The 26,612-nt window shown below is 44.7% G+C and overlaps 1 protein-coding gene across 4 annotated transcripts in view; it reads right to left on the bottom strand.

Moving 5' to 3' along the window:
* Window positions 1-3,693: 3,693 nt before the first annotated feature.
* Window positions 3,694-26,612, bottom strand: part of LOC110498417 (calpain-3-like) — a 49,365-nt gene continuing 26,446 nt past the window's right edge. The window contains exons 10-21 of one of the 4 annotated variants that reach the window (XM_036955403.1): window positions 26,434-26,603; window positions 25,941-25,952; window positions 25,529-25,737; window positions 22,819-22,855; window positions 21,988-22,119; window positions 20,854-20,911; window positions 19,959-20,032; window positions 15,186-15,254; window positions 14,981-15,059; window positions 14,641-14,757; window positions 14,070-14,128; window positions 3,694-4,072 (exon numbers count right to left, since the gene is read on the bottom strand). In XM_036955403.1, coding sequence (XP_036811298.1) covers window positions 4,046-4,072; window positions 14,070-14,128; window positions 14,641-14,757; window positions 14,981-15,059; window positions 15,186-15,254; window positions 19,959-20,032; window positions 20,854-20,911; window positions 21,988-22,119; window positions 22,819-22,855; window positions 25,529-25,737; window positions 25,941-25,952; window positions 26,434-26,603 — 1,043 coding nt within the window. In that variant the 3' untranslated portion in view covers window positions 3,694-4,045. The remainder of the gene's footprint in view (window positions 4,073-14,069; window positions 14,129-14,640; window positions 14,758-14,980; window positions 15,060-15,185; window positions 15,255-19,958; window positions 20,033-20,853; window positions 20,912-21,987; window positions 22,120-22,818; window positions 22,856-25,528; window positions 25,738-25,940; window positions 25,953-26,433; window positions 26,604-26,612) is intronic. The other 3 variants (XM_036955404.1, XM_036955405.1, XM_036955406.1) reach the window with 3 other exon arrangements.

Raw genomic sequence — 26,612 nt, 5'->3', positions numbered from 1 at the left:
GGAGGCTAACACACAGTAAGTAAATGTTTGTTTTGAAGGATGACTGTTTGTGTAGAGAGGAAGATGGTATGTTGAGGGGTTGAAGAGATTGAGGAACAGAATCAGGACCCAATTCCCACGCCATACCTCAAAGCACCTCTGATGACACACATGACACGAACCAAGCTGATGCATCATCGCGCACCAAACTTTTTTTCTGTTATTGTATTAAAAAACACACATAATTATATTTTATATCAATGTGAAAGAATGTTCAACCAATGATCTGGTCGTTGTGACACCTTATCCGTGTAGTGGGCAGCTCCGGGTTGTACACACGCGGGGGGTTGTTGAAGGTGTGTGTTGTGCTGAGGTCTCTCTCTGGTCAACCTGTGATCTCTAACAGAGGTCGTCATCTTCAGGAAGAGATACCTACAGACGTGTAACCTAAACTCCTCCCCTATTATCTGAGGCAAAACATACCCCCGGTCCTTTAATCTGATCATCCCCGAGTTTCTACGATCAATTTGTTAACCAGTTTTTGCCGACCGGTTGTGCTACAGATATTTTATTAGAGAACGTTATCAAATAGAACAAACCTTGAAATATAAATTATATATATATATATGTTTATATTTGCAACATAATACAAGCCTCTGTTTTATTTTGTCTTTCATTTGTAGTTGTGTATGTGCTTGATAAGAATGTCTTGAACTAAAAGGACTCTGACTGAACAGCGGTTTAGCTCACTTCAACAGATTTGACTGTTTTTGAGAAATATCCTCGAATTCACTGGAGAACTACGGATACAAGCAGAGCAACCAATAACTACACAATTATTTATTGGGTTAAAATGTTTAAAAATGCATTACACTCATTTGACCGAAGCTTTAGTATGAAACCACAAAAAAAAACAGTCCAACCCATAGTCATATTCACGTCTTCATACGTTGAACCCACCCTGTAGGGAGCTCTTCACCAGGCTAGGGAGGCTTCAGCCTGGTCCTGGTTGTTCAGCGGAGGAGGAGGAGGAGGAGGAGGAGGAGCTAGGGAGGCTTCAGCCTGGTCCTGGTTGTTCAGCGGAGGAGGAGGAGGAGGAGGAGGAGGAACTAGGGAGGCTTCAGCCTGGTCTTGGTCGTACAGCGGAAGAGGAGGAGGAGGAGGAGGAACTAGGGAGGCTTCTGCCTGGTCCTGGTCGTTCAGCGGAGGAGGAGGAGGAACTAGGGAGGCTTCAGCCTGGTCCTGGTTGTTCAGCGGAGGAGGAGGAGGAGGAGGAGGAGGAACTAGGGAGGCTTCTGCCTGGTCCTGGTCGTTCAGCGGAGGAGGAGGAGGAACTAGGGAGGCTTCAGCCTGGTCCTGGTCGTACAGCGGAGGAGGAGGAGGAGGAGGAGGAGGAGCTAGGGAGGCTTCAGCCTGGTCCTGGTTGTTCAGCGGAGGAGGAGGAGGAGGAGGAGGAGCTAAGGAGGCTTCTACATGGTCCTGGTTGTACAGCGGAGGGTAAGGAGGAGGAGTAGTGTTCTTAGCCGGTTCTGTCTGTTCTATGTCAGTCTCATTGGTCCATTGGTAGGACTGACAGATTCTACAGACACTTTTCTGTCGAATCTGTGTATCAGTGTTTCAGAACCTGATAGGGGGATTATTCCGGTTCCCACGGACCGACTGGCTGGTTCTGGGTCAGGAAGCCTGAAACTGAAGGAAAGAAGCACTGGTCCTTTTCCACCACGTCTCCAGTCCCTCCGTTGTCCATTGGAGAACTGTGGTCTTCACTGGAGCGATGTGGAGAAGAGGCTTGGCAGAGCACCACGCTGGGTAGGGTTGATATCGGGTGGGAAACATACGACATTAGGTATTATAGAGGAGGGTTCGATTAGCCAGCAGGCAAAAGGCTTTGAACGCCAGGCGCAGATTTTCCCAGAGGAATGAAACAGTGAATATTTGAAAAGATGGATATTTGATGGATCATGAAGCAGTGGCTCTGATACCTCACTCTGGTATCATGACAGAAAAAGAGAGGTTGTGTGTGTTGGATGCCTGAGAGAAAGACTTGTACATGTGGTAAGGAGGGGGGGGGTCTGTAAATAAAAAATACAAAAAATGCCGATTCAGAAGAGACTGACATTTCAGTAATACTGGGAAATGGACATGGTTAGGAGAGGAAACGAGAGAAACCTGAGACCTAGTGAAGAGGGAAGGAGAAGGTTAGAGGGAGAGAGAGAGGGAAGGAGAAGGTTAGAGGGAGTGAGAGATGGGGAAGGAGCAGGTTAGAGGGAGAGAGAGAGGGAAGGAGAAGGTTAGAGGGAGTGAGAGATGGGGAAGGAGCAGGTTAGAGGGAGAGAGAGATGGAGAAGGTTAGAGGGAGAGAGAGAAGGAGAAGGTTAGAGGGAGAGAGAGATGGGGAAGGAGCAGGTTAGAGGGAGAGAGAGATGGGGAAGGAGAAGGTTAGAGGGAGAGAGAGATGGGGAAAGAGAAGGTTAGAGGGAGAGAGAGAGGGAAGGAGAAGGTTAGAGGGAGAGAGAGAAGGAGAAGGTTAGAGGGAGAGAAAGAAGAAGGTTAGAGGGAGAGAGAGATGGGGAAGGAGAAGGTTAGAGTGAGAGAGAGATGGGGAAGGAGAATGTTAGAGGGAGAGAGAGATGGGGAAGGAGAAGGTTAGAGGGAGAGAGAGATGGAAGGAGAAGGTTAGCGAGAGAGTGAGATGGGGAAGGAGAAGGTTAGAGAGAGAGTGAGATGGGGAAGGAGAAGGTTAGAGGGAGAGAGAGATGGGGAAGGAGAAGGTTAGAGGGAGAGAGAGATGGGGAAAGAGAAGGTTAGAGGGAGAGAGAGAGGGAAGGAGAAGGTTAGAGGGAGAGAGAGAAGGAGAAGGTTAGAGGGAGAGAAAGAAGAAGGTTAGAGGGAGAGAGAGATGGGGAAGGAGAAGGTTAGAGTGAGAGAGAGATGGGGAAGGAGAATGTTAGAGGGAGAGAGAGATGGGGAAGGAGAAGGTTAGAGGGAGAGAGAGATGGAAGGAGAAGGTTAGCGAGAGAGTGAGATGGGGAAGGAGAAGGTTAGAGAGAGAGTGAGATGGGGAAGGAGAAGGTTAGAGGGAGAGAGAGATGGAGAAGGTTAGAGGGAGAGAGAGAGAGTGAGATGGGGAAGGAGAAGGTTAGAGGGAGAGAGAGATGGGGAAGGAGAAGGTTAGAGGGAGAGAGAGATGGGGAAAGAGAAGGTTAGAGGGAGAGAGAGAGGGAAGGAGAAGGTTAGAGGGAGAGAGAAGGAGAAGGTTAGAGGGAGAGAAAGAAGGAGAAGGTTAGAGGGAGAGAGAGATGGGGAAGGAGAAGGTTAGAGTGAGAGAGAGATGGGGAAGGAGAATGTTAGAGGGAGAGAGAGATGGAGAAGGTTAGAGGGAGAGAGAGATGGAGAAGGTTAGAGGGAGAGGGAGATGGGGAAGGAGAATGTTAGAGGGAGAGAGAGATGGAGAAGGTTAGAGGGAGAGGGAGATGGGTAAGGAGAAGGTTAGAGAGAGAGTGAGATGCGGAAGGAGAAGGTTAGAGGGAGAGAGAGATGGAAGGAGAAGGTTAGAGAGAGTGTGAGATGGGGAAGGAGAAGGTTAGAGAGAGAGTGAGATGGGGAAGGAGAAGGTTAGAGGGAGAGAGAGATGGAAGGAGAAGGTTAGAGAGAGAGGGAGATGGGGAAGGAGAAGGTTAGAGGGAGAGAGAGATGGAGAAGGTTAGAGGGAGAGAGAGAGAGTGAGATGGGGAAGGAGAAGGTTAGAGGGAGAGAGAGATGGGGAAGGAGAAGGTTAGAGGGAGAGAGAGAGAGAGAGATGGAGAAGGTTGGAGGGAGAGAGAGATGGAGAAGGATGTGATGGAGTTGTAAGTAGTATGGACTGGTAAGAGTAGCAGTCTATTGTGAGGACTGGGGGATGACGTGAGGTGAACAGGACGAAGGTGGTGGATGTGGTACTGGCAGGGTTAGCGCTACGGTCTGGCACTGTCACGACTGAGGTAAATGCTGGTAGTTCGCCTCTGTTCTTCACGTTGGGTGGGTGTCACCAGAGAGGCCGATTGGCTGAGAACACCTTTCTGGAAATCTAGGCATACATGGTCAGCTGGAGCCACTGGACATAGAGGAGAGACATAGAGGGGTATTATCAGTTAGGACATAGAGGAGAGACATAGAGGAGAGACATAGAGGGGTAGTATCAGTTAGGACATAGAGGAGAGACATAGAGGAGAGACATAGAGGGGAGACATAGAGGAGAGACATAGAGGGGAGACATAGAGGGGTAGTATCAGTTAGGACATAGAGGAGAGACATAGAGAGGTATTATCAGTTAGGACATAGAGAAGAGACATAGAGGAGAGACAATAGAGGAGAGACATAGAGGAGAGACATAGAGGGATATTATCAGTTAGGACATAGAGGAGAGACATAGAGGAGAGACATAGAGGGGTAGTATCAGTTAGGACATAGAGGGGAGACATAGAGGAGAGACATAGAGGGGTAGTATCAGTTAGGACATAGAGGAGAGACATAGAGGAGAGACATAGAGGGGTAGTATCAGTTAGGACATAGAGGAGAGACATAGAGGAGAGACATAGAGGGGTAGTATCAGTTAGGACATAGAGGAGAGACATAGAGGAGAGACATAGAGGGGTAGTATCAGTTAGGACATAGAGGAGAGACATAGAGGAGAGACATAGAGGAGAGACATAGAGGAGAGACATAGAGGGGTAGTATCAGTTAGGACATAGAGGAGAGACATAGAGGAGAGACATAGAGGAGAGACATAGAGGGGAGACATAGAGGGGAGACATAGAGGTGAGACATAGAGGGGTAGTATCAGTTAGGACATAGAGGAGAGACAGAGGAGAGACATAGAGGAGAGACATAGAGGAGAGACATAGAGGAGAGACATAGAGGGGAGACATAGAGGTGAGACATAGAGGGGTAGTATCAGTTAGGACATAGAGGAGAGACAGAGGAGAGACATAGAGGAGAGACAGAGGGGAGACATAGAGGTGAGACATAGAGGGGTAGTATCAGTTAGGACATAGAGGAGAGACAGAGGAGAGACATAGAGGAGAGACATAGAGGAGAGACATAGAGGAGAGACATAGAGGGGTAGTATCAGTTAGGACATAGAGGAGAGACATAGAGGAGAGACATAGAGGGGTAGTATCAGTTAGGACATAGAGGAGAGACATAGAGGAGAGACATAGAGGGGTAGTATCAGTTAGGACATAGAGGGGAGACATAGAGGAGAGACATAGAGGAGAGACAGAGGAGAGACATAGAGGAGAGACATAGAGGAGAGACATAGAGGAGAGACATAGAGGGGTATTATCAGTTAGGACATAGAGGAGAGACATAGAGAGGTATTATCAGTTAGGACATAGAGAAGAGACATAGAGGAGAGACAATAGAGGAGAGACAGAGGAGAGACATAGAGGGGTATTATCAGTTAGGAGATAGAGGAGAGACATAGAGGAGAGACATAGAGGAGAGACAGAGGAGAGACATAGAGGAGAGACATAGAGGGGTATTATCAGTTAGGAGATAGAGGAGAGACATAGAGGAGAGACATAGAGGGGTAGTATCAGTTAGGACATAGAGGAGAGACATAGAGGAGAGACATAGAGGGGTAGTATCAGTTAGGACATAGAGGAGAGACATAGAGGGGTAGTATCAGTTAGGACATAGAGGAGAGACATAGAGGGGTAGTATCAGTTAGGACATAGAGGAGAGACATAGAGGGGTAGTATCAGTTAGGACATAGAGGAGAGACATAGAGGGGTAGTATCAGTTAGGACATAGAGGAGAGACATAGAGGGGTAGTATCAGTTAGGACATAGAGGAGAGACATAGAGGGGTAGTATCAGTTAGGACATAGAGGAGAGACATAGAGGGGTAGTATCAGTTAGGACATAGAGGAGAGACATAGAGGGGTAGTATCAGTTAGGACATAGAGGAGAGACATAGAGGGGTAGTATCAGTTAGGACATAGAGGAGAGACATAGAGGGGTAGTATCAGTTAGGACATAGAGGAGAGACATAGAGGGGTAGTATCAGTTAGGACATAGAGGAGAGACATAGAGGAGAGACATAGAGGGGTAGTATCAGTTAGGACATAGAGGAGAGACAATAGAGGAGAGACATAGAGGAGAGACATAGAGGGGTAGTATCAGTTAGGACATAGAGGAGAGACATAGAGGGGTAGTATCAGTTAGGACATAGAGGAGAGACATAGAGGAGAGACATAGAGGGGTAGTATCAGTTGAACAAATCAGATCTCTCTCTATATACACTGAACAAAAATACATAGTGGAACACGAGCTGAAATGATTAAAGATCGCAGAAATGTTCCTTACTCACAAAAAGCATATTTCTCTACAATTTTGTGTACACATTTGTTTACATCCTTGCTAGTGAGCATTTCTCCTTTGCCAAGATAATCCCTCCACCTGACAGGTGTGGCATATCAAGAAGCTGATTAAACAGTATGATCATTACACAGGTGCACCTTGTGCTGGGGACAATAAAAGGTCACTCAAAAATGTGCAGTTTTGTCACACAACACAATGGCCACAGATGTCACAAGTTTTGAGGGAGCGTGCAATTGGCCTGCTGACTGCAGGAATGTCCACCAGAGCTGTTGCCAGATAATTTAATGTTCATTTCTCTACCATAAGCCGCCTCCAACGTCGTTTATTATAATTTGGTCGTCCAACCGGCCTCACAACAGCAGACCATGTGTAACCACGCCAACCCAGGACCTCCACATCCATCTTCTTCATCATCTGAGACCAGCCACCGGGACAGCTGATGAAACTGTGGGTTTCCTTTAACCGAAGAATTTCTGCACAAACTGTCAGAAACCGTCTCAGGGAAGCACATCGTCGTCCTCACCAGGGTCTTGACCTGACTGCAGTTCGGCATCGTAACAGACATCATTATGGCAAATGTTCCACCTTCGATGGCCACTGGCACGCTGGAGAAGTGTGCTCTTAATGGATGAATCCTGGTTTCAACTGTACCGGGCAGACAGTGTGTATTGCATCTTGTGGGTGAGCGGTTTGCTGATGTCACCGTTGTGAACAGAGTGCCCCATGGTGGTGGTGGGGTTATGATATGGGGCAGGGATAAGCTACGAACAACAAACACAATTGCATTTTATCGATGGCAATTTGACATGTCTGGTGAGTACGCAGGCCATGGAAGAAGTGGGATATTTTCAGCTTCCAGGAATTGTGTACAGATCCTTGCGACATGGGGCCGTGCATTATCATGCTGAAACATGAGGTGATGGCGGCTGATGAATGGCACGACAACGGGCCTCAGGATCTCGTAACGGATTCTTTGTGCATTCAAACTGCCTTTGATGAAATGCAATTGTGTTTGTTTTTCGTAGCTTATGCCTGCCAATACCATTAAAGCACACTTCGCCAGCGTGCCAGTGGCCATCGAAGGTGGAACATTTGCCATATTGATGTTGGTTACGATGCCGAACTGCAGTCAGGTCGCAGTTGAGCTTCCCTGAGACGGTTTCTTACAGTTTGTGTAGAAATAACAGTAGCAGTTTCATCAGCTGTCCGGGTGGCTAGTCCCAGATCCCGCAGGTGAAGAAGCCAGATGTCGAGGTCCTGAACTGACGTGGTCTGCTGTTGTGAGGGCGTTTGGGCTGCCAAATAATCTGAAACGACGTTGGAGGTGGCTTATGGTAGAGAAATTAACATTAAATTCTCTGGCAACAGCGCTGGTGGATATTCCTGAAGTCATTATGCCAATTGCACGCTCCCTCAAAACTTGTGACATCTGTGGCATTGTGTTGTGTGACAAAACTGCACATTTTTGAGTGGCCTTTCACAGCACAAGGTGCACCTGTGTAATGTTCATGCTGTTTAATCAGCTTCTTGATATGCCACACCTGTCAGGTGGATGGATTATCTTGGCAAAGGAGAAATGCTCACAAGCAAGGATGTAAACACATTTGTGCACAATATTTGAGATAAATAAACTTTGTTCGTAATTTCTGGGATCTTTTATTTCAGCTCATGAAACATGGGACCAACACTTTCCATTTTGCATTTATATTTTTGTTCAGTGTTCAATACAATGTCATATTTTTTTTAATCAACAATGTAAATTCTTAACCCTGGGCAACATGGGCCTGGGAGGCTCACAGGGATATTGGTATCCACAGTACTCCACCAATTAATTATACATGGTTTAACTCAATTCTTCTTGTATTTCCTCAAAATGTATTTACTCAAAATGTATTTACTCAAACATAAATGTAATTTAAACTTTAAAACTGTAAAAATTTGTATAAAACTGCTCTCAGATGAGGGGCCTTTAAAATGTTCCTTCCCAGCGCCCGAGACTTGGTTCGTCCGGTCATGCACTGCCGAAGTCATAGTAAAACTCCCTTCTTTAATCTCTCCTGAGTTGTGTTCTGGTTATGAATTCACGAAAGGGGTCCCCGGACCCAAAAGTTTGAGAACCGCTGAATTTGGTAACACAACATAGACAGGTAGTGTCAGTTAGGTTGGTAACACAACATAGACAGGTAGTGTCAGTTAGGTTGGTAACACAACATAGACAGGTAGTGTCAGTTAGGTTGGTAACACAACAATAACAGGTAGTGTCAGTTAGGTTAGTAACACAACATAGACAGGTAGTGTCAGTTAGGTTGGTAACACAACATAGACAGGTAGTGTCAGTTAGGTTGGTAACACAACATAGACAGGTAGTGTCAGTTAGGTTGGTAACACAACATAGACAGGTAGTGTCAGTTAGGTTGGTAACACAACATAGACAGGTAGTGTCAGTTAGGTTGGTAACACAACATAGACAGGTAGTGTCAGTTAGGTTGGTAACACAACATAGACAGGTAGTGTCAGTTAGGTTGGTAACACAACATAGACAGGTAGTGTCAGTTAGGTTGGTAACACAACATAGACCTGGACCCTCTATTCCTGAAACTATCCGCCGCCATTGTCGCAACCCCTATTACCAGCCTGTTCAACCTCTCTTTCATATCGTCTGAGATCCCCAAGGATTGGAAAGCTGCCGCAGTCATCCCCCTCTTCAAAGGGGGCGACACCCTGGACCCAAACTGTTACAGACCTATATCCATCCTGCCCTGCCTATCTAAGGTCTTCGAAAGCCAAGTCAACAAACAGGTCACTGACCATCTTGAATCCCACCGTACCTTCTCCGCTGTGCAATCTGGTTTCCGAGCCGGTCACGGGTGTACCTCAGCCACGCTCAAGGTACTAAACGATATCATAACCGCCATCGATAAAAGACAGTACTGTGCAGCCGTCTTCATAGACCTTGCCAAGGCTTTCGACTCTGTCAATCACCGTATTCTTATCGGCAGACTCAGTAGCCTCGGTTTTTCGGATGACTGCCTTGCCTGGTTCACCAATTACTTTGCAGACAGAGTTCAGTGTGTCAAATCGGAGGGCATGCTGTCCGGTCCTCTGGCAGTCTCTATGGGGGTGCCACAGAGTTCAATTCTCGGGCCGACTCTTTTCTCTGTATATATCAATGATGTTTCTCATGCTGCGGGCGATTCCCTGATCCACCTCTACGCAGACGACACCATTCTATATACTTCCGGCCCGTCCTTGGACACTGTGCTATCTAACCTCCAAACGAGCTTCAATGCCATACAGCACTCCTTCCGTGGCCTCCAACTGCTCTTAAACGCTAGTAAAACCAAATGCATGCTTTTCAACCGTTCGCTGCCTGCACCCGCACGCCTGACCAGCATCACCACCCTGGATGGTTCCGACCTTGAATATGTGGACATCTATAAGTACCTAGGTGTCTGGCTAGACTCTAAACTCTCCTTCCAGACCCATATCAAACATCTCCAATCGAAAATCAAATCAAGAGTCGGCTTTCTATTCCGCAACAAAGCCTCCTTCACTCACGCCGCCAAACTTACCCTAGTAAAACTGACTATCCTACCGATCCTCGACTTCGGCGACGTCATCTACAAAATTGCTTCCAACACTCTACTCAGCAAACTGGATGCAGTTTATCACAGTGCCATCCGTTTTGTCACTAAAGCACCTTATACCACCCACCACTGCGACTTGTATGCTCTAGTCGGCTGGCCCTCGCTACATATTCGTCGCCAGACCCACTGGCTCCAGGTCATCTACAAGTCCATGCTAGGTAAAGCTCCGCCTTATCTCAGTTCACTGGTTACGATGGCAACACCCATCCGTAGCACGCGCTCCAGCAGGTGTATCTCACTGATCATCCCTAAAGCCAACACCTCATTTGGCCGCCTTTCGTTCCAGTTCTCTGCTGCCTGTGACTGGAACGAATTGCAAAAATCGCTGAAGTTGGAGACTTTTATCTCCCTCACCAACTTCAAACATCTGCTATCTGAGCAGCTAACCGATCGCTGCAGCTGTACATAGTCTATTGGTAAATAGCCCACCCATTTTCACCTACCTCATCCCCATACTGTTTTTATTTATTTATTTTTATTTTTCTGCTCTTTTGCACACCAATATCTCTACCTGTACATAACCATCTGATCATTTATCACTCCAGTGTTAATCTGCATAATTGTAATTATTTGCCTACCTTCTCATGCCTTTTGCACACAATGTATATATAGACTCCCCTTTTTTCTACTGTGTTATTGACTTGTTAATTGTTTACTCCATGTGTAACTCTGTGTTGTCTGCTCATACTGCTATGCTTGGCCAGGTCGCAGTTGCAAATGAGAACTTGTTCTCAACTAGCCTACCTGGTTAAATAAAGGTGTTCTCAACTAGCCTACCTGGTTAAATAAAGGTGTTCTCAACTAGCCTACCTGGTTAAATAAAGGTGTTCTCAACTAGCCTACCTGGTTAAATAAAGGTGTTCTCAACTAGCCTACCTGGTTAAATAAAGGTGTTCTCAACTGGCCTACCTGGTTAAATAAAGGTGTTCTCAACTAGCCTACCTGGTTAAATAAAGGTGTTCTCAACTAGCCTACCTGGTTAAATAAAGGTGTTCTCAACTAGCCTACCTGGTTAAATAAAGGTGTTCTCAACTAGCCTACCTGGTTAAATAAAGGTGTTCTCAACTAGCCTACCTGGTTAAATAAAGGTGTTCTCAACTAGCCTACCTGGTTAAATAAAGGTGTTCTCAACAGGCCTACCTGGTTAAATAAAGGTGTTCTCAACTAGCCTACCTGGTTAAATAAAGGTGTTCTCAACTAGCCTACCTGGTTAAATAAAGGTGTTCTCAACTAGCCTACCTGGTTAAATAAAGGTGTTCTCAACTAGCCTACCTGGTTAAATAAAGGTGTTCTCAACTGGCCTACCTGGTTAAATAAAGGTGTTCTCAACTAGCCTACCTGGTTAAATAAAGGTGTTCTCAACTAGCCTACCTGGTTAAATAAAGGTGTTCTCAACTAGCCTACCTGGTTAAATAAAGGTGTTCTCAACTGGCCTACCTGGTTAAATAAAGGTGTTCTCAACTAGCCTACCTGGTTAAATAAAGGTGTTCTCAACTAGCCTACCTGGTTAAATAAAGGTGTTCTCAACTAGCCTACCTGGTTAAATAAAGGTGTTCTCAACTAGCCTACCTGGTTAAATAAAGGTGTTCTCAACTAGCCTACCTGGTTAAATAAAGGTGTTCTCAACTAGCCTACCTGGTTAAATAAAGGTGTTCTCAACTAGCCTACCTGGTTAAATAAAGGTGTTCTCAACTAGCCTAACTGGTTAAATAAAGGTGTTCTCAACTAGCCTACCTGGTTAAATAAAGGTGTTCTCAACTAGCCTACCTGGTTAAATAAAGGTGTTCTCAACTAGCCTACCTGGTTAAATAAAGGTGTTCTCAACTGGCCTACCTGGTTAAATAAAGGTGTTCTCAACTAGCCTACCTGGTTAAATAAAGGTGTTCTCAACTAGCCTACCTGGTTAAATAAAGGTGTTCTCAACTAGCCTACCTGGTTAAATAAAGGTGTTCTCAACTAGCCTACCTGGTTAAATAAAGGTGTTCTCAACTAGCCTACCTGGTTAAATAAAGGTGTTCTCAACTAGCCTACCTGGTTAAATAAAGGTGTTCTCAACTAGCCTACCTGGTTAAATAAAGGTGTTCTCAACTAGCCTACCTGGTTAAATAAAGGTGTTCTCAACTAGCCTACCTGGTTAAATAAAGGTGTTCTCAACTAGCCTACCTGGTTAAATAAAGGTGTTCTCAACTAGCCTACCTGGTTAAATAAAGGTGTTCTCAACTAGCCTACCTGGTTAAATAAAGGTGTTCTCAACTAGCCTACCTGGTTAAATAAAGGTGTTCTCAACTAGCCTACCTGGTTAAATAAAGGTGTTCTCAACTAGCCTACCTGGTTAAATAAAGGTGTTCTCAACTGGCCTACCTGGTTAAATAAAGGTGTTCTCAACTAGCCTACCTGGTTAAATAAAGGTGTTCTCAACTAGCCTACCTGGTTAAATAAAGGTGTTCTCAACTAGCCTACCTGGTTAAATAAAGGTGTTCTCAACTAGCCTACCTGGTTAAATAAAGGTGTTCTCAACTGGCCTACCTGGTTAAATAAAGGTGTTCTCAACTAGCCTACCTGGTTAAATAAAGGTGTTCTCAACTAGCCTACCTGGTTAAATAAAGGTGTTCTCAACTAGCCTACCTGGTTAAATAAAGGTGTTCTCAACTAGCCTACCTGGTTAAATAAAGGTGTTCTCAACTAGCCTACCTGGTTAAATAAAGGTGTTCTCAACTAGCCTACCTGGTTAAATAAAGGTGTTCTCAACTAGCCTACCTGGTTAAATAAAGGTGTTCTCAACTAGCCTAACTGGTTAAATAAAGGTGTTCTCAACTAGCCTACCTGGTTAAATAAAGGTGTTCTCAACTAGCCTACCTGGTTAAATAAAGGTGTTCTCAACTAGCCTACCTGGTTAAATAAAGGTGTTCTCAACTAGCCTACCTGGTTAAATAAAGGTGTTCTCAACTAGCCTACCTGGTTAAATAAAGGTGTTCTCAACTAGCCTACCTGGTTAAATAAAGGTGTTCTCAACTAGCCTACCTGGTTAAATAAAGGTGTTCTCAACTAGCCTACCTGGTTAAATAAAGGTAAAATAAAAAATAAATAAAATAAAAGACAGGTAGTGTCAGTTAGGTTGGTAACACGGTTGTTGTCCTTATACCTGTGCAGTAAGGGGCTATGTCGACAGGGTACGACAGGTAGTGTCAGTTAGGTTGGTAACACGGTTGTTGTCCTTATACCTGTGCAGTAAGGGGCTATGTCGACAGGGTACGACAGGTAGTGTCAGTTAGGTTGGTAACACGGTTGTTGTCCTTATACCTGTGCAGTAAGGGGCTATGTCGACAGGGTACGACAGGTAGTGTCAGTTAGGTTGGTAACACGGTTGTTGTCCTTATACCTGTGCAGTAAGGGGCTATGTCGACAGGGTACGACAGGTAGTGTCAGTTAGGTTGGTAACACGGTTGTTGTCCTTATACCTGTGCAGTAAGGGGCTATGTCGACAGGGTACGACAGGTAGTGTCAGTTAGGTTGGTAACACGGTTGTTGTCCTTATACCTGTGCAGTAAGGGGCTATGTCGACAGGGTACGACAGGTAGTGTCAGTTAGGTTGGTAACACGGTTGTTGTCCTTATACCTGTGCAGTAAGGGGCTATGTCGACAGGGTACGACAGGTAGTGTCAGTTAGGTTGGTAACACGGTTGTTGTCCTTATACCTGTGCAGTAAGGGGCTATGTCGACAGGGTACGACAGGTAGTGTCAGTTAGGTTGGTAACACGGTTGTTGTCCTTATACCTGTGCAGTAAGGGGCTATGTCGACAGGGTACGACAGGTAGTGTCAGTTAGGTTGGTAACACGGTTGTTGTCCTTATACCTGTGCAGTAAGGGGCTATGTCGACAGGGTACGACAGGTAGTGTCAGTTAGGTTGGTAACACGGTTGTTGTCCTTATACCTGTGCAGTAAGGGGCTATGTCGACAGGGTACGACAGGCTCCGTTACAGATAAGCTGCGAGCTGAACGTGAGCTGGACCAAAGGCGGTAGTAACAACATGTTATTACTCTGTTCCGTAATGTATGATAGAATGAGCAGCATATCCTTACCTCCAAGACACTGAGTCTGATCGTACCGTCTCCATTCTGGTCGAAGGCCTGGAACGCCCCTGCAAACAAACCCCATGTAATGAATCAATCAATAAATCATCCATTTATATAATTAAGAGGACCAAAATTGAAATATATATATTTTTTAACTTTGGTTGTGTTATCCACATTTACTTTGAATTTGTTGTGTACATGTGTGGTTGAGTTGTTTTAAATGTGTTTATTTTTTGTATTTTTAATTTATTTTTTAAACCTTTATTTAACTAGGCATGTCAATTAAGAACACATTCTTATTTATAGTGACGTTTTACCCCGGCCAAACCTGGAAAACGCTGGGATAATTGTGTGCCGCCCTACGGGACTCCCAATCACGGCCGGATGTGACGCAGCCTGGTTGTATTCACATGTGTGGATGAGTTGTGTTTTTAAATGTCACACAAATCAAACCAACTCAAATGTAAAGCCCTTTTTACATCACTATGTACAGTAACCAGACCTGCATGGCCAGGAGTGGACAAACAGATCTGGGATCAGTGTAATAGGTGAGGTGAGGTGTTTGTGTGTGACTTACTGAACATGGCTTCGAGCCGGACCAGACAGCTGATGAAGCTGTCAAAGTCGATGTTCATGCCCTCGTTGGCGTAACGCATGGTGATGATGTCATAGAGCTGATTGTTGAGACGGAAGCCTGAACAGTCACATGACCGTCAGAGATGGGAGATATTGGAGAGACACATTAGGCTGTTCAGTCACCATTTAAAACAAAACAACATGTCTTTCCATCTCCTTGTAGTTTAAAAAAACAAAACAAAATCACCTTTATTTAACCAGTTTGCTGAGACAGAGATCCAATCTACCTGAAGATTTTATTATATTTAAACTTGGTAAACACAACTTTAAGATGCTCTTACCTGCATCGTTGACAGCATTTCTCATTTCGTAGCTGTTGATGCTACTAGCCTGGTCCGAGTTGTAGTGTTGGAAAATTCCCTAAAGGAACAGAGCAGCTGTAAATCTATACATCTGACTAGGTCTACAGTGCCATTGGGAGGTTCAATAAAAGGGGAAATGAGGGAAAACGCAGCTTTCTGACGAGGAGGAGGAAGAAGAGCTCACCTGCCACTGCTTGATCTTGTTCCAGAGATGTCTGAACTCCTGCAGGTTGAGTCTGCCCGTCCCGTCCATCTGGAAAGCTGCCGTTAAGACACCAATGACGGGCGACACATGGGAACTCACAATCAACCATTTCAACAAACAGTCCCTTAGCTCAGAATGACCTGTTTCTACACTCCTGTCATTACTGGCCGGCTCGGGTCAGGTTACCGTGGACCGCAATCCTACGGAGACATCTTTCACACCCAGCAGAGGGAAAGAGATGGAGAGGTATGGAGATGGGGTGACTTTATGACACCTCACGCCCATTGTAAAACTAAGGCAGAAGACAAAATTCCTCTCTCACTTTGGAGAATCGGCCTCAGAACATTTACATGCAATTAATGGACTTTGGGACGATGGGTTTCGTGACGAGAGATGGAATATGAAAATGTAATGTCATTTTCTAGTATGTTCCTAGTATGTGCTTGTACCTGTAAGGGTTTTCCTAGTATGTGCGTGATGTTTAAACATTGTACCTGTAAGGGTTTTCCTAGTATGTGGGTGATGTTTAAATATGATACGTTGGGGGGAAAATGTCCAGATCAAAGAGAATGTTTCTGTAAAGATGAAATGGGAAGTTAGTTAGTTAGTTTAAATCGGATCTGAGTCAAATCCAGACCTTGCCTCGTAACTAGTTACGCCCAGAGAATTGCCCTAAAGGCGGCGACACCCATTTCTGACCCGAGGGTGAGTTAAGAATGAACATATCAGACTAAGTGACCCTGAGCTGCAGCCAAGGTCTGAAAGGTCAGCAACTCCAAAACGCAACATGAGGTTGAAGACAAAGGAACCTTCTACCAAATCCATGCTACGGATCATTAACTGTGTCTAAGAGGGTGAATTCAAGCAGGACCACCCGGTCACCACTCTCCATCGAATCGTGTGTCTACAATACTTTCATTCCTAACGCTGTGAGCCCTGAGCTACAGGGCTGGCTGTTCTCAAAAGACCCCCTTCAGAACACGGGCGAGGAAACAGACCACTAAGACAAAAGGACCCTGACATCGTCAGGACAACCAGAGAGTTACACCCTGTAACCAGAGAAGTGTGTCATCAGAGAAGCAGAAAGTCGTCCACGAAGAGACACCCTGTCGGAGACCTTCGACACGTAATTACATCATTATATTCTGACCCATAAGAGACGGCAGTTCGGGGCTAAACTAAGCATAGTTTACAAATGTACACAAGTGTGCTTTTCTCTCTTTCTCTCTCTTTTAAATCCCCATTTCGCGTAACAAGTGTCATATTGCGTTGGTCTGCTAGGGACCTGTTTTATCGTACTAAGTTCTAATCAATAGCCTAGACTGTGTGCTTGTGTATGTGTATCTTACATTATCATCTTAGCTTGTTAGCAAATAAATAATCAACTCAATTGGTGTGGTACGGACTCATTGATGGGACTCGGGTTTGTGCAGGTTCCCGGATTATGCGGCATTCGAAATTAGACTGTAGAGGAAATTGATTGATTAGCGACTGTTGTAAAATCAATATTCTGATATTCTTTGAGTTAATTTGGGAAATAGAAACTCAATAAAACCAAACTTTCCCATGGTGCCCCAGGTTAATGAGTTAATAATTACCTGATTCATTTAATCACGTACGTATAAACCGTTAATCATTTGATGAGCAGCTGTCGTCACATTAATCAAAACAACGTCACTACACTCCCTTAGCTCAGATTAACCTGTTTCTACACTCCCTTAGCTCAGATTAACCTGTTTCTACACTCCCTTAGCTCAGATGAACCTGTTTCTACACTCCCTTAACTCAGATGAACCTGTTTCTACGCTCCCTTAACTCATATGAACCTGTTTCTACACTCCCTTAGCTCAGATGAACCTGTTTCTACACTCCCTTAGCTTAGATGAACCTGTTTCTACACTCCCTTAGCTCAGATTAACCTGTTTCTACACTCCCTTAGCTCAGATTAACCTGTTTCTACACTCCCTTAGCTCAGATGAACCTGTTTCTACACTCCCTTAGCTCAGATTAACCTGTTTCTACACTCCCTTAACTCAGATTAACCTGTTTCTACACTCCCTTAGCTCAGATTAACCTGTTTCTACACTCCCTTAGCTCAGATTAACCTGTTTCTACACTCCCTTAGCTCAGATTAACCTGTTTCTACACTCCCTTAGCTCAGATTAACCTGTTTCTACACTCCCTTAGCTCAGATTAACCTGTTTCTACACTCCCTTAACTCAGATTAACCTGTTTCTACACTCCCTTAGCTCAGATTAACCTGTTTCTACACTCCCTTAACTCACAAACCCTGGTTAATACATTCGTTATTTCCTGTAACATGTCATGGCCTCGGGCTACTGAGAACTACTGCAGTAAATGGTGAATTTAGACCACTGTAGGCCCTGTCCCAGGTCACAACAAACGGTGATTTCTCTATAGACTAGTGGTTCCCAAACCTCTCCTCAGGAACCCCCTGCTAATCTCAACCATCTCCTCGGGGACCCCCAGCTGTTCTCCAACTTCTCCTCAGGGGACCCCCAGGCGTTCTCTAACCTCTTCTTGGGGACCCCCAGCTGTTCTCCAACTTCTCCTCAGGGGACCCCCAGCCGTTCTCAAACCTCTCCTTGGGGACCCCCAGGCGTTCTCTAACCTCTTCTTGGGGACTCCCAGCTGTTCTCGAACCTCTTCTTGGGGACCCCCAGGCGTTCTCTAACCTCTTCTTGGGGACCCACAGCTACTGCAGTAAATGGTGAATTTAGACCACTGTAGACCCTGTCCCAGGTCACAACAGACGGTGATTTCTCTATAGACTAGTGGTTCCCAAACCTCTCCTCAGGAACCCCCTGCTAATCTCAACCATCTCCTCGGGGACCCGTTCCATGTATTTGATCTATTCCAAAGCTTTCACATCTCCGTTGTAGCTCAGTTGGTAGAGCACGGTGCTTGTAATGCCACAGTAGTGGGTTCAATTCCCAGAACCACCCATTCATAAAATGTTTAAACACATGACTGTTGCTTTTGTTAAAAGAGAATGCTATATTGCTTATTATATATTGCCAGCTAATCATCAAGCCCTTGACGAAGTGAATTAGTCAGTGGTGGAAAAAAGTTCCATACTTGTTTTGTCATACTTAAGTAAAAGTAAAGATTTGTTAATAGAAAATTACTCAAGTGAAAGTCACCCGGTAAAATACTATTTGAGTAAAAGTACTTGGTTATAAATATACTTAAGTATCAAAAGTGAATGTAATTGCTAAAATATCCTTAAGTATCAAAAATTACAATGTGTGTGAATTGGACAATTTCCTTGTACTGATAAGTATTTATAATTTAACGAGTACTTTGTGTGTCTGGGGAAATGTTTTGAGTAAAAAGCACATCATTTTCTTTAGGAACGCAGTGAAGTAAATGTAAAAGTTGTCAAAAATATAAATAGTAAAGTACAGAAACCTCTATCTACAGACAACACAACCTGATCCGGGAGGGTCTCTATCTACAGACAACACAACCTGATCTGGGAGGGTCTCTATCTACAGACAACACAACCTGATCCGGGAGGGTCTCTATCTACAGACAACACAACCTGACCCGGGAGGGTCTCTATCTACAGACAACACAACCTGACCCGGGAGGGTCTCTATCTACAGACAACACAACCTGATCCGGGAGGGTCTCTATCTACAGACAACACAACCTGACCCAGGAGGGTCTCTATCTACAGACAACACAACCTGACCCGGGAGGGTCTCTATCTACAGACAACACAACCTGATCCGGGAGGGTCTCTATCTACAGACAACACAACCTGACCCGGGAGGGTCTCTATCTACAGACAACACAACCTGATCCGGGAGGGTCTCTATCTACAGACAACACAACCTGATCCGGGAGGGTCTCTGTCTACAGACAACACAACCTGATCCGGGAGGGTCTCTATCTACAGACAACACAACCTGATCAGGGAGGGTCTCTATCTACAGACAACACAACCTGATCCGGGAGGGTCTCTATCTACAGACAACACAACCTGATCCGGGAGGGTCTCTATCTACAGACAACACAACCTGATCCGGGAGGGTCTCTATCTACAGACAACACAACCTGACCCGGGAGGGTCTCTATCTACAGACAACACAACCTGATCCGGGAGGGTCTCTATCTACAGACAACACAACCTGATCCGGGAGGGTCTCTATCTACAGACAACACAACCTGATCCGGGAGGGTCTCTATCTACAGACAACACAACCTGACCCGGGAGGGTCTCTATCTACAGACAACACAACCTGACCCAGGAGGGTCTCTATCTACAGACAACACAACCTGACCCGGGAGGGTCTCTATCTACAGACAACACAACCTGATCCGGGAGGGTCTCTATCTACAGACAACACAACCTGACCCGGAAGGGTCTCTATCTACAGACAACACAACCTGACCCGGAAGGGTCTCTATCTACAGACAACACAACCTGACCCAGGAGGGTCTCTATCTACAGACAACACAACCTGACCCGGGAGGGTCTCTATCTACAGACAACACAACCTGATCCGGGAGGGTCTCTATCTACAGACAACACAACCTGACCCGGGAGGGTCTCTATCTACAGACAACACAACCTGACCCGGGAGGGTCTCTATCTACAGACAACACAACCTGACCCAGGAGGGTCTCTATCTACAGACAACACAACCTGACCCGGGAGGGTCTCTATCTACAGACAACACAACCTGACCCAGGCGTGTCTCTATCTACAGACACCACAGATACAGAGGATACGTCCATGAGAGAGATCATGCTCCTGCAGCACTCCAGGCTAAAACCCTCTGTGTTCAGGTCCTTATCTGTGGGAGAGAGAGAGGATTAACAAATCGACAAAACTCTTGACTATCCGTGGTCGCGGTGGACCGGGTTGAGGGCTGGGAAACAATGCTGTAGGTGATTACTGGGAGAATAACAACATAGAAGAAGACTTCTATATGTATATGTGTGTGTGAGAGAGAGAGAAAGAGAGAAAGAGAGAGAGAGAGAGAGAGAGAGAGAGAGACTTCTATAGTTATCAGTGTGAGAGAGAGAGAGAGACTTCTATAGTTATCAGTGTGAGAGAGAGAGAGAGAGAGAGAGAGAGAGAGAGAGACTTCTATAGTTATCAGTGTGAGAGAGAGAGCGGGGGAGATTTAGGACAGTGTTTCCAGACTCTTCTGGGGACCAGACGGTCCATACAGCATATAGATGCTGTAAAGAGGAATGGTCTCAGATCCCTTCCAAAGTGTTCTCCAATCTCATAAAACATTGTAGAAAAAAAGGCTCAGTGCAAGGTGAGGCATTGAAAACATGGTGTGCCAATCATTTTGACCCCTACTTGTTTTTGAGAGGTATTTGTTTATCCTGATAAACAACATCTCTTTATCTGAGCAATTGTAATAGTATAAAATAATACAATTTACCCCCCCCCCCCCCCCAAAAAAAAAAAATATGCATACATGTTAGCTCAATATTTGAATTATATATCATATCAAGTAATTTTTGCTCATCTTTATCAATGGCAATAATTTTGGACCCCATTGTAAACGGTGAAGAAAACAGGTCCTAGAATGGATCCTCCGGAAGCCCTTCTGTTGTGATAATGTACTGAAGCACTGTAAAACTGTGGTTTTAGTCTTACGTTTGGAGACGATGCTGTTGAGGACATTCTTCAGCTCGTTGGCGGTTATTTCCATTTCCTGTGAGAGAGGAGACAGTGGGAGAAGGACACATGGAGATCATCTGACGGGAATTTTACATGTTAATTTTAAACTGGCATTCGTTTTTTTGTGTTAATCTACAGAAGCCCTGAAGCCCAAGGGGGAAAAACAAATCTAATTTGAACAACTCAGTATCTCGTTTGAACAAATTTATAGTATATATTTATATACAGAACCAGTCAAAAGTTTGGACACACCTACTCATTCAAGGGTTTGTCTTTATTTTTACTATGTTCTACATTGTAGAATAATAGTGAAGACATCACAACTATGAAATAACACATATGGAATCATGTGGTTAACGAAACAATGTTAAACAAATCAAAATATATATTTTATATTTGAGATTCTTCAAAGTAGCCACCCTTTGACTTGATGACAGCTTTGGACACTCTTGGCATTCTCTCAACCAGCTTCATGAGGTAGTCACCTGGAATGTATTTCAGGTAACAGGTGTGCCTTTTTAAATATATTCTAATGATTTTTGGGTTTGTTTTTACTAAAATCTCACGAACGAGATACTAAGTCGTTCAAACAAGATAATTCAGGGCTTCCGTAGTTAATCTATTGATGTCTGAAAGCATCCTTATACGATAAAATAACCTAATCAGATTCATTTTTTATAACCAGACCTGAGTTCAAGTAGTATTTGTTTTCCTTTGTATAATTCTTGCTTTAAATCGGTTGATTAAGCCTACCTGGAGTGACAGTTTCCACTTTTGGGACAAATCCATTGGTTTCATTGCACCAGGCTAAATGAAGCGTAGATACAGTATTTGAACCCAGGTCTGGGAACAACTGTAATATGCCAGAAATACAGTAGGCATACATACATAGGAAATATAGGCCGGGATTCAATCAGACCGCTTTTAAAGGCAATGTTCCCGTGTTCGCGGAGATTGCATTCACGGTAAATGCCGCATATGTCAGCTCAATCGGAAATGACCTTAGACAGGTCAAGCACGCTATAACGCAGATCTAATGCAGATCGGATTGAATCTCGGCCCTAGATTGGAAGCACATTGATTGACCACCCACCCCAGCACTATACTCACACTCCCCCAAGCGCTCACTGGCCTCACTGGCCTCCCTGTACTCCCCGTACTCACATCCCCGGCTATCTGCTGAAAGAGGCTCCGGAACTGCTGGTCCTCCTCACTCTCCTCCCCCGCATTGGCTGGGGCCGGCTGAGAAGGAGAAGACGACACAGAGGGAGGGAGGGAGGGAGGGAGGGAGGGAGGGAGGGGAGAAAGAGAGGGGCGAGGGTGGTGGGAGGGAGGGAGGGAGGGAGGGAGGGAGGGAGGGAGGGAGGGAGGGAGGGAGGGAGGGAGAAAGAGAGGGGCGAGGGTGGTGGGAGGGGAGAAAGAGAGAGAGAGGGAGGGGAGAGAGAGGGAGGGGGGAGGGAGGGAGGGGAGAAAGAGAGGGGGGGGGGAAGAAGGGAGGGAGGGGAGAAAGAGAGGGGGGAGGGAGGGAGGGAGGGGAGAGAGGGAGGCAAAGTGTCTGAAGCAGATACACTTCTGAAAACCGAAGAAACGAATACTGTCGTTTTCATGTCATTTCTCATTGAGATAATATCGGGCCAATTTCCCTTTCAAAAGGCAAAATTCTGTTGTTTATTTATTAACCACACTAATCCATGGTGAAAAAATAGAGACTGTAGAAGACTGACAGAGACAGGAAGTTGGGCTGTGGACTGTGAGACAGACAGATACACGATGCTGGACAGAACGACAGACAGACACAGGAAGTTGGGCTGTGGACTGTGAGACAGACAGATGGATACACGATGCTGGACAGAATGACCGACCTCTGGAAGTTGGGCTGTGGACTGCGAGACAGATAGACACGCGATGCTGGACAGAACGACAGACAGAAAACTAACTCACCACTGGATGGTCAGCCTCGATCCTGTTCTCTATCTCCCTGATTAGAAACCGAACAAACAGCAGTCACCATGGTGACACCGACAGAGATGACATCATCTGGATCACATTTTCTTACAGAGAATCAAACGCTTTCAACATCCTAATTACACATTATTTCATCACATTTCCCATCAGCAGCTATTCCTAAATGTCTATACAGTTTATCTCTGCATACTGTTAGGAACTGTAATGTTGCAACATCAATCACAGAGAATTATACTGTTTTATTAAAACTGGCATAGTTCTAAAGCCGCGTTATGGTCCATTATCCAATAGCATTGAACTGAATGACAATGATGACCACACCCCTACCACCTCACAACGAGCTGTAAGAAAATATGATAATTTAACAGCTGTTACATGTATTTCATGAGAGATGTTTGACAATTTGTTTTCATTTTGCCAAATGTCTAATTGAGGTGCTATTCCCCTTCTCTCTGGCCTCTTCGTTTCAGTACATTTTGTGTTTGTACTTATTATGGATCCCCATGAGCTGCTGCCAAGGCATCAGCTAGTCTTCCTGGAGTCCGGCAAAAAATGAAGGCAGTTAAACAATTTACATTCATTACAGAATTCACAGCACACTAAGGGTGTGCCCTCAGGCCTAGACAGCTGCCCTGGGGAATGCCTGATTCTACCTGGATTATGATGGAGAGGCTTCCATTAAAGAACACCCTCTGTGTTCTGTTAGACAGGTAACTCTTCATCTACATTATAGCAGGGAATGTAAAGCCATAACACCTACATTCCACCAGCAGACCGTTAATGTCAAAAGCTACACGGAAGTCTAACAAAATAGCTCCCACAATGTTTTAATTAAATTAACAATTTCTCTCAGCCAATCATCAGTAATTTGTGCAAGTGCTGTGCTTGTTGAATGTCCTTCTCTACAAGTGTGTTGAAAGTCTGTTGTCAATTTGTTTACTGTGAAATACCATTGTATCTGGTCAAAGACAAATGTTTCCAAAACTTTACTATGGGTTGGTAACAGGCTGATTGGTCGGCTATTTGAGCCAGTAAAGGGGGCTTTACTCTTCTTAGGAAGCGGAATGACGAGCTTCCCTCCAGGCCTGAGGGCACACACTTTCTAGTTGGCTTAAATTGAAGATATTGCTAATAGGTTAGTTCATGTTCAGGTCAAATCTGCTCTGAAGGAGCTTCTCACCACAGATATGGCAGACAATACCTATACAACTTGCGTATATAACCTACTGTACAACTTGACATTTCCTTAAAAAACAAATGGACGAAACAGTGACTCCCACTGAGATTAAATAAAAGCCTGACTTTGTTATCTTAAAACTCACAGGGCTGGTTTTCTGGACACAGATGAAGCCTAATCCTGGATTTAAAAAAAAAAGATTCTAAGGGGATTCTCTATTGATTTTGTTTTTTAGGAATAGACTTAATCTTTGTCCGGGAAACCAGTCCATAATCAAGGTGGCCATATCTCTTTACATATTTTTCAGATTTCAACTTCTTCCGGCTTCTTTCAGCTTCTTCCAGATCTTTCAGCTTCTTCCAGATCTTTCAGCTTCTTCCAGATCTTTCAGCTTCTTCCAGATCTTTCAGCTTCTTCCAGATCTTTCAGCTTCTTCAGATTGAAGCTTTTTCAGATTGAAGCTTCTTTCAGGGGTTTTTCAGCTTCTTCCAGCTTCTTCCAGATCTTCCAGCTTCTTCAGATTTAAGCTTCTTTCAGCTTCTTCCAGATCTTCCAGCTTCTTCAGATTTAAGCTTCTTTCAGGAGTTTTTCAGCTTCTTCCAGCTTCTTCCAGATCTTCCAGCTTCTTCAGATTTAAGCTTCTTTCAGCTTCTTCCAGTTGTTGCAGTCATTCAGATCCTCCTCTTCCACCAGAGCTGGGAGCTCTTGCGTTCTAGGGTGAAGGTTGTTTCGGGACGTTTGGAGGCAGAGCAGGAGATTTATTTTAATACTGAAATAAAATGTTTACCGGAGCTTGCCGGAATCTGAAGTCGCTTGTCCTAAAAAAGATTCCATAACAGCTTCGAACTGGGGCCGATTCCTTCCAGCACTACAAATCAAATTGCCGTTAAAATAGTTTGTCCTGGGTGGTCTGACCCCAACACCCACCCATAACCCCAACCAGCACCCCCTCCCCAAAAGGGGCACTCTAAGCTGACAACAACACAACCTAACAACAACCCAATACAAACCCACCCACATTGCTTAACCCATCATAGACATTGGGCCAGATCATGTAAAACAGCTGAGAAGCTGGCAATAACAAAGACTAATTTCCTCTCTCATACTATTACTAAGATCGTAATTAAGTTACTAGAATGGAATATATGAATCACTTACTTGCAAATGTATAAATAGCTAACCAGTGTCCAAGGAAGTGTGAGACATGGGCCGGGATCAAAACAAATGCAGATAAGTTGACTTTTGAAAGGTGATGTACTCTTTAAAACAACGGGATCCGCTGTTTTTACAACGACACAACGTGATCCCAGAAAAACATCTGAGAAATTGCTATAAAAAGGAAATAGCACAGGCCGTTTATCTGCGTTTGTTTCAACCCCCAGCCATACTGTTAATAATATAATCCTGAAACGCTCCTCTATGGCCTTGCATAGCTTTTCCCATGGGGACTAGTCATATTCCCAGATTCCCTCTGCGCTCCACCACTACCCAGCTCTCTCTCTCACTCACTCTGAGGTGTTCCTCTTTTCGGAGAAGACTCTGAGGATGAACTCTCCCTCCTGGTGAGGCTCGTAGGTAGACGGGATGATCACGTACTCCCCGGGGCTCAGACGGAAGCGCTGGGTCACCTCCCTCAGGTTGATGTAGGACTTGCAGCGAGCCTTGGATGAGTTGAACAGGAAGAAGTCCTTCTGCATGTGCTGCTTGTTTCCGTGCATCTGGACAGAAAACAAACAGACGGAGGAGGGAGGAGGAGAAGAAAGATATGGAATGAAAAGTGTGAAAGCGAAGTGTTGAATTAGTCATTGCTGTCATACTATTGACACTTTCACTGTTTTAAAAATATGGCTGTAAAAAATGAATTAGAACAGTAAAACGACAATGTGCAAAAACAAACACATTCCACATCTCCGGCCCTTACCTCCTTCGGCACCTGCAGACAGACAGAGAGAAGAGTGAGTTGTGTTTTCACCAGAAACAGGATCAGCTGTAACTGAATGCTGCATGTTGTTTAGGTGCATTACATTACTCATCTCATATGTATATACTGTACTCTATACCATCTACTGCATCTTGCCTTGTGCGTATTTAAGGTAGTTGTTGTGAAATTGTTAGGTTAGATGACTTGTTAGATATTACTGCATGGTTGGAACTAGAAGCACAAGCATTTCTCATTTCTCATCAGCTAACCATGTGTATGTGACCAATAACATTTGATTTGATTTGATACGATGTGTGTCGCCAACATTTGTAGCCAAGGGGAAATCTGCAACTGGCACATCCATTTTTTAAATTTTCAACTAACAATGTGATTTGTTGTTATTTGAACAGCAGATTTCCCCTTTAAATAATAATAAAAGTTGTTTAAGATCTGTTTTTTGTTGTTGTTGAGTGTGACGTCTGACAGGGGACACCTCGTAGATGGCAAATCCGATGGTGAAGAGATTGGCTCCCATCTTCCTCTCTTTCCGTCTGTTCTTCTGCATCAGAGCGATCACGAAGGAACACGCCACCTCGTTGTCTTCTGGGTCATCATCCTCCTCCAAGAGACGCAGGCGGTACTGAGGGTTGGTCCAGAAAGTATCTGCAGGTA

Source organism: Oncorhynchus mykiss, chromosome 19 (genome assembly GCF_013265735.2).
Source record: "Oncorhynchus mykiss isolate Arlee chromosome 19, USDA_OmykA_1.1, whole genome shotgun sequence".
Taxonomy (NCBI): Eukaryota; Metazoa; Chordata; class Actinopteri; order Salmoniformes; family Salmonidae; genus Oncorhynchus; species Oncorhynchus mykiss.
This window is presented reverse-complemented; position numbering and strand designations above follow the sequence as displayed.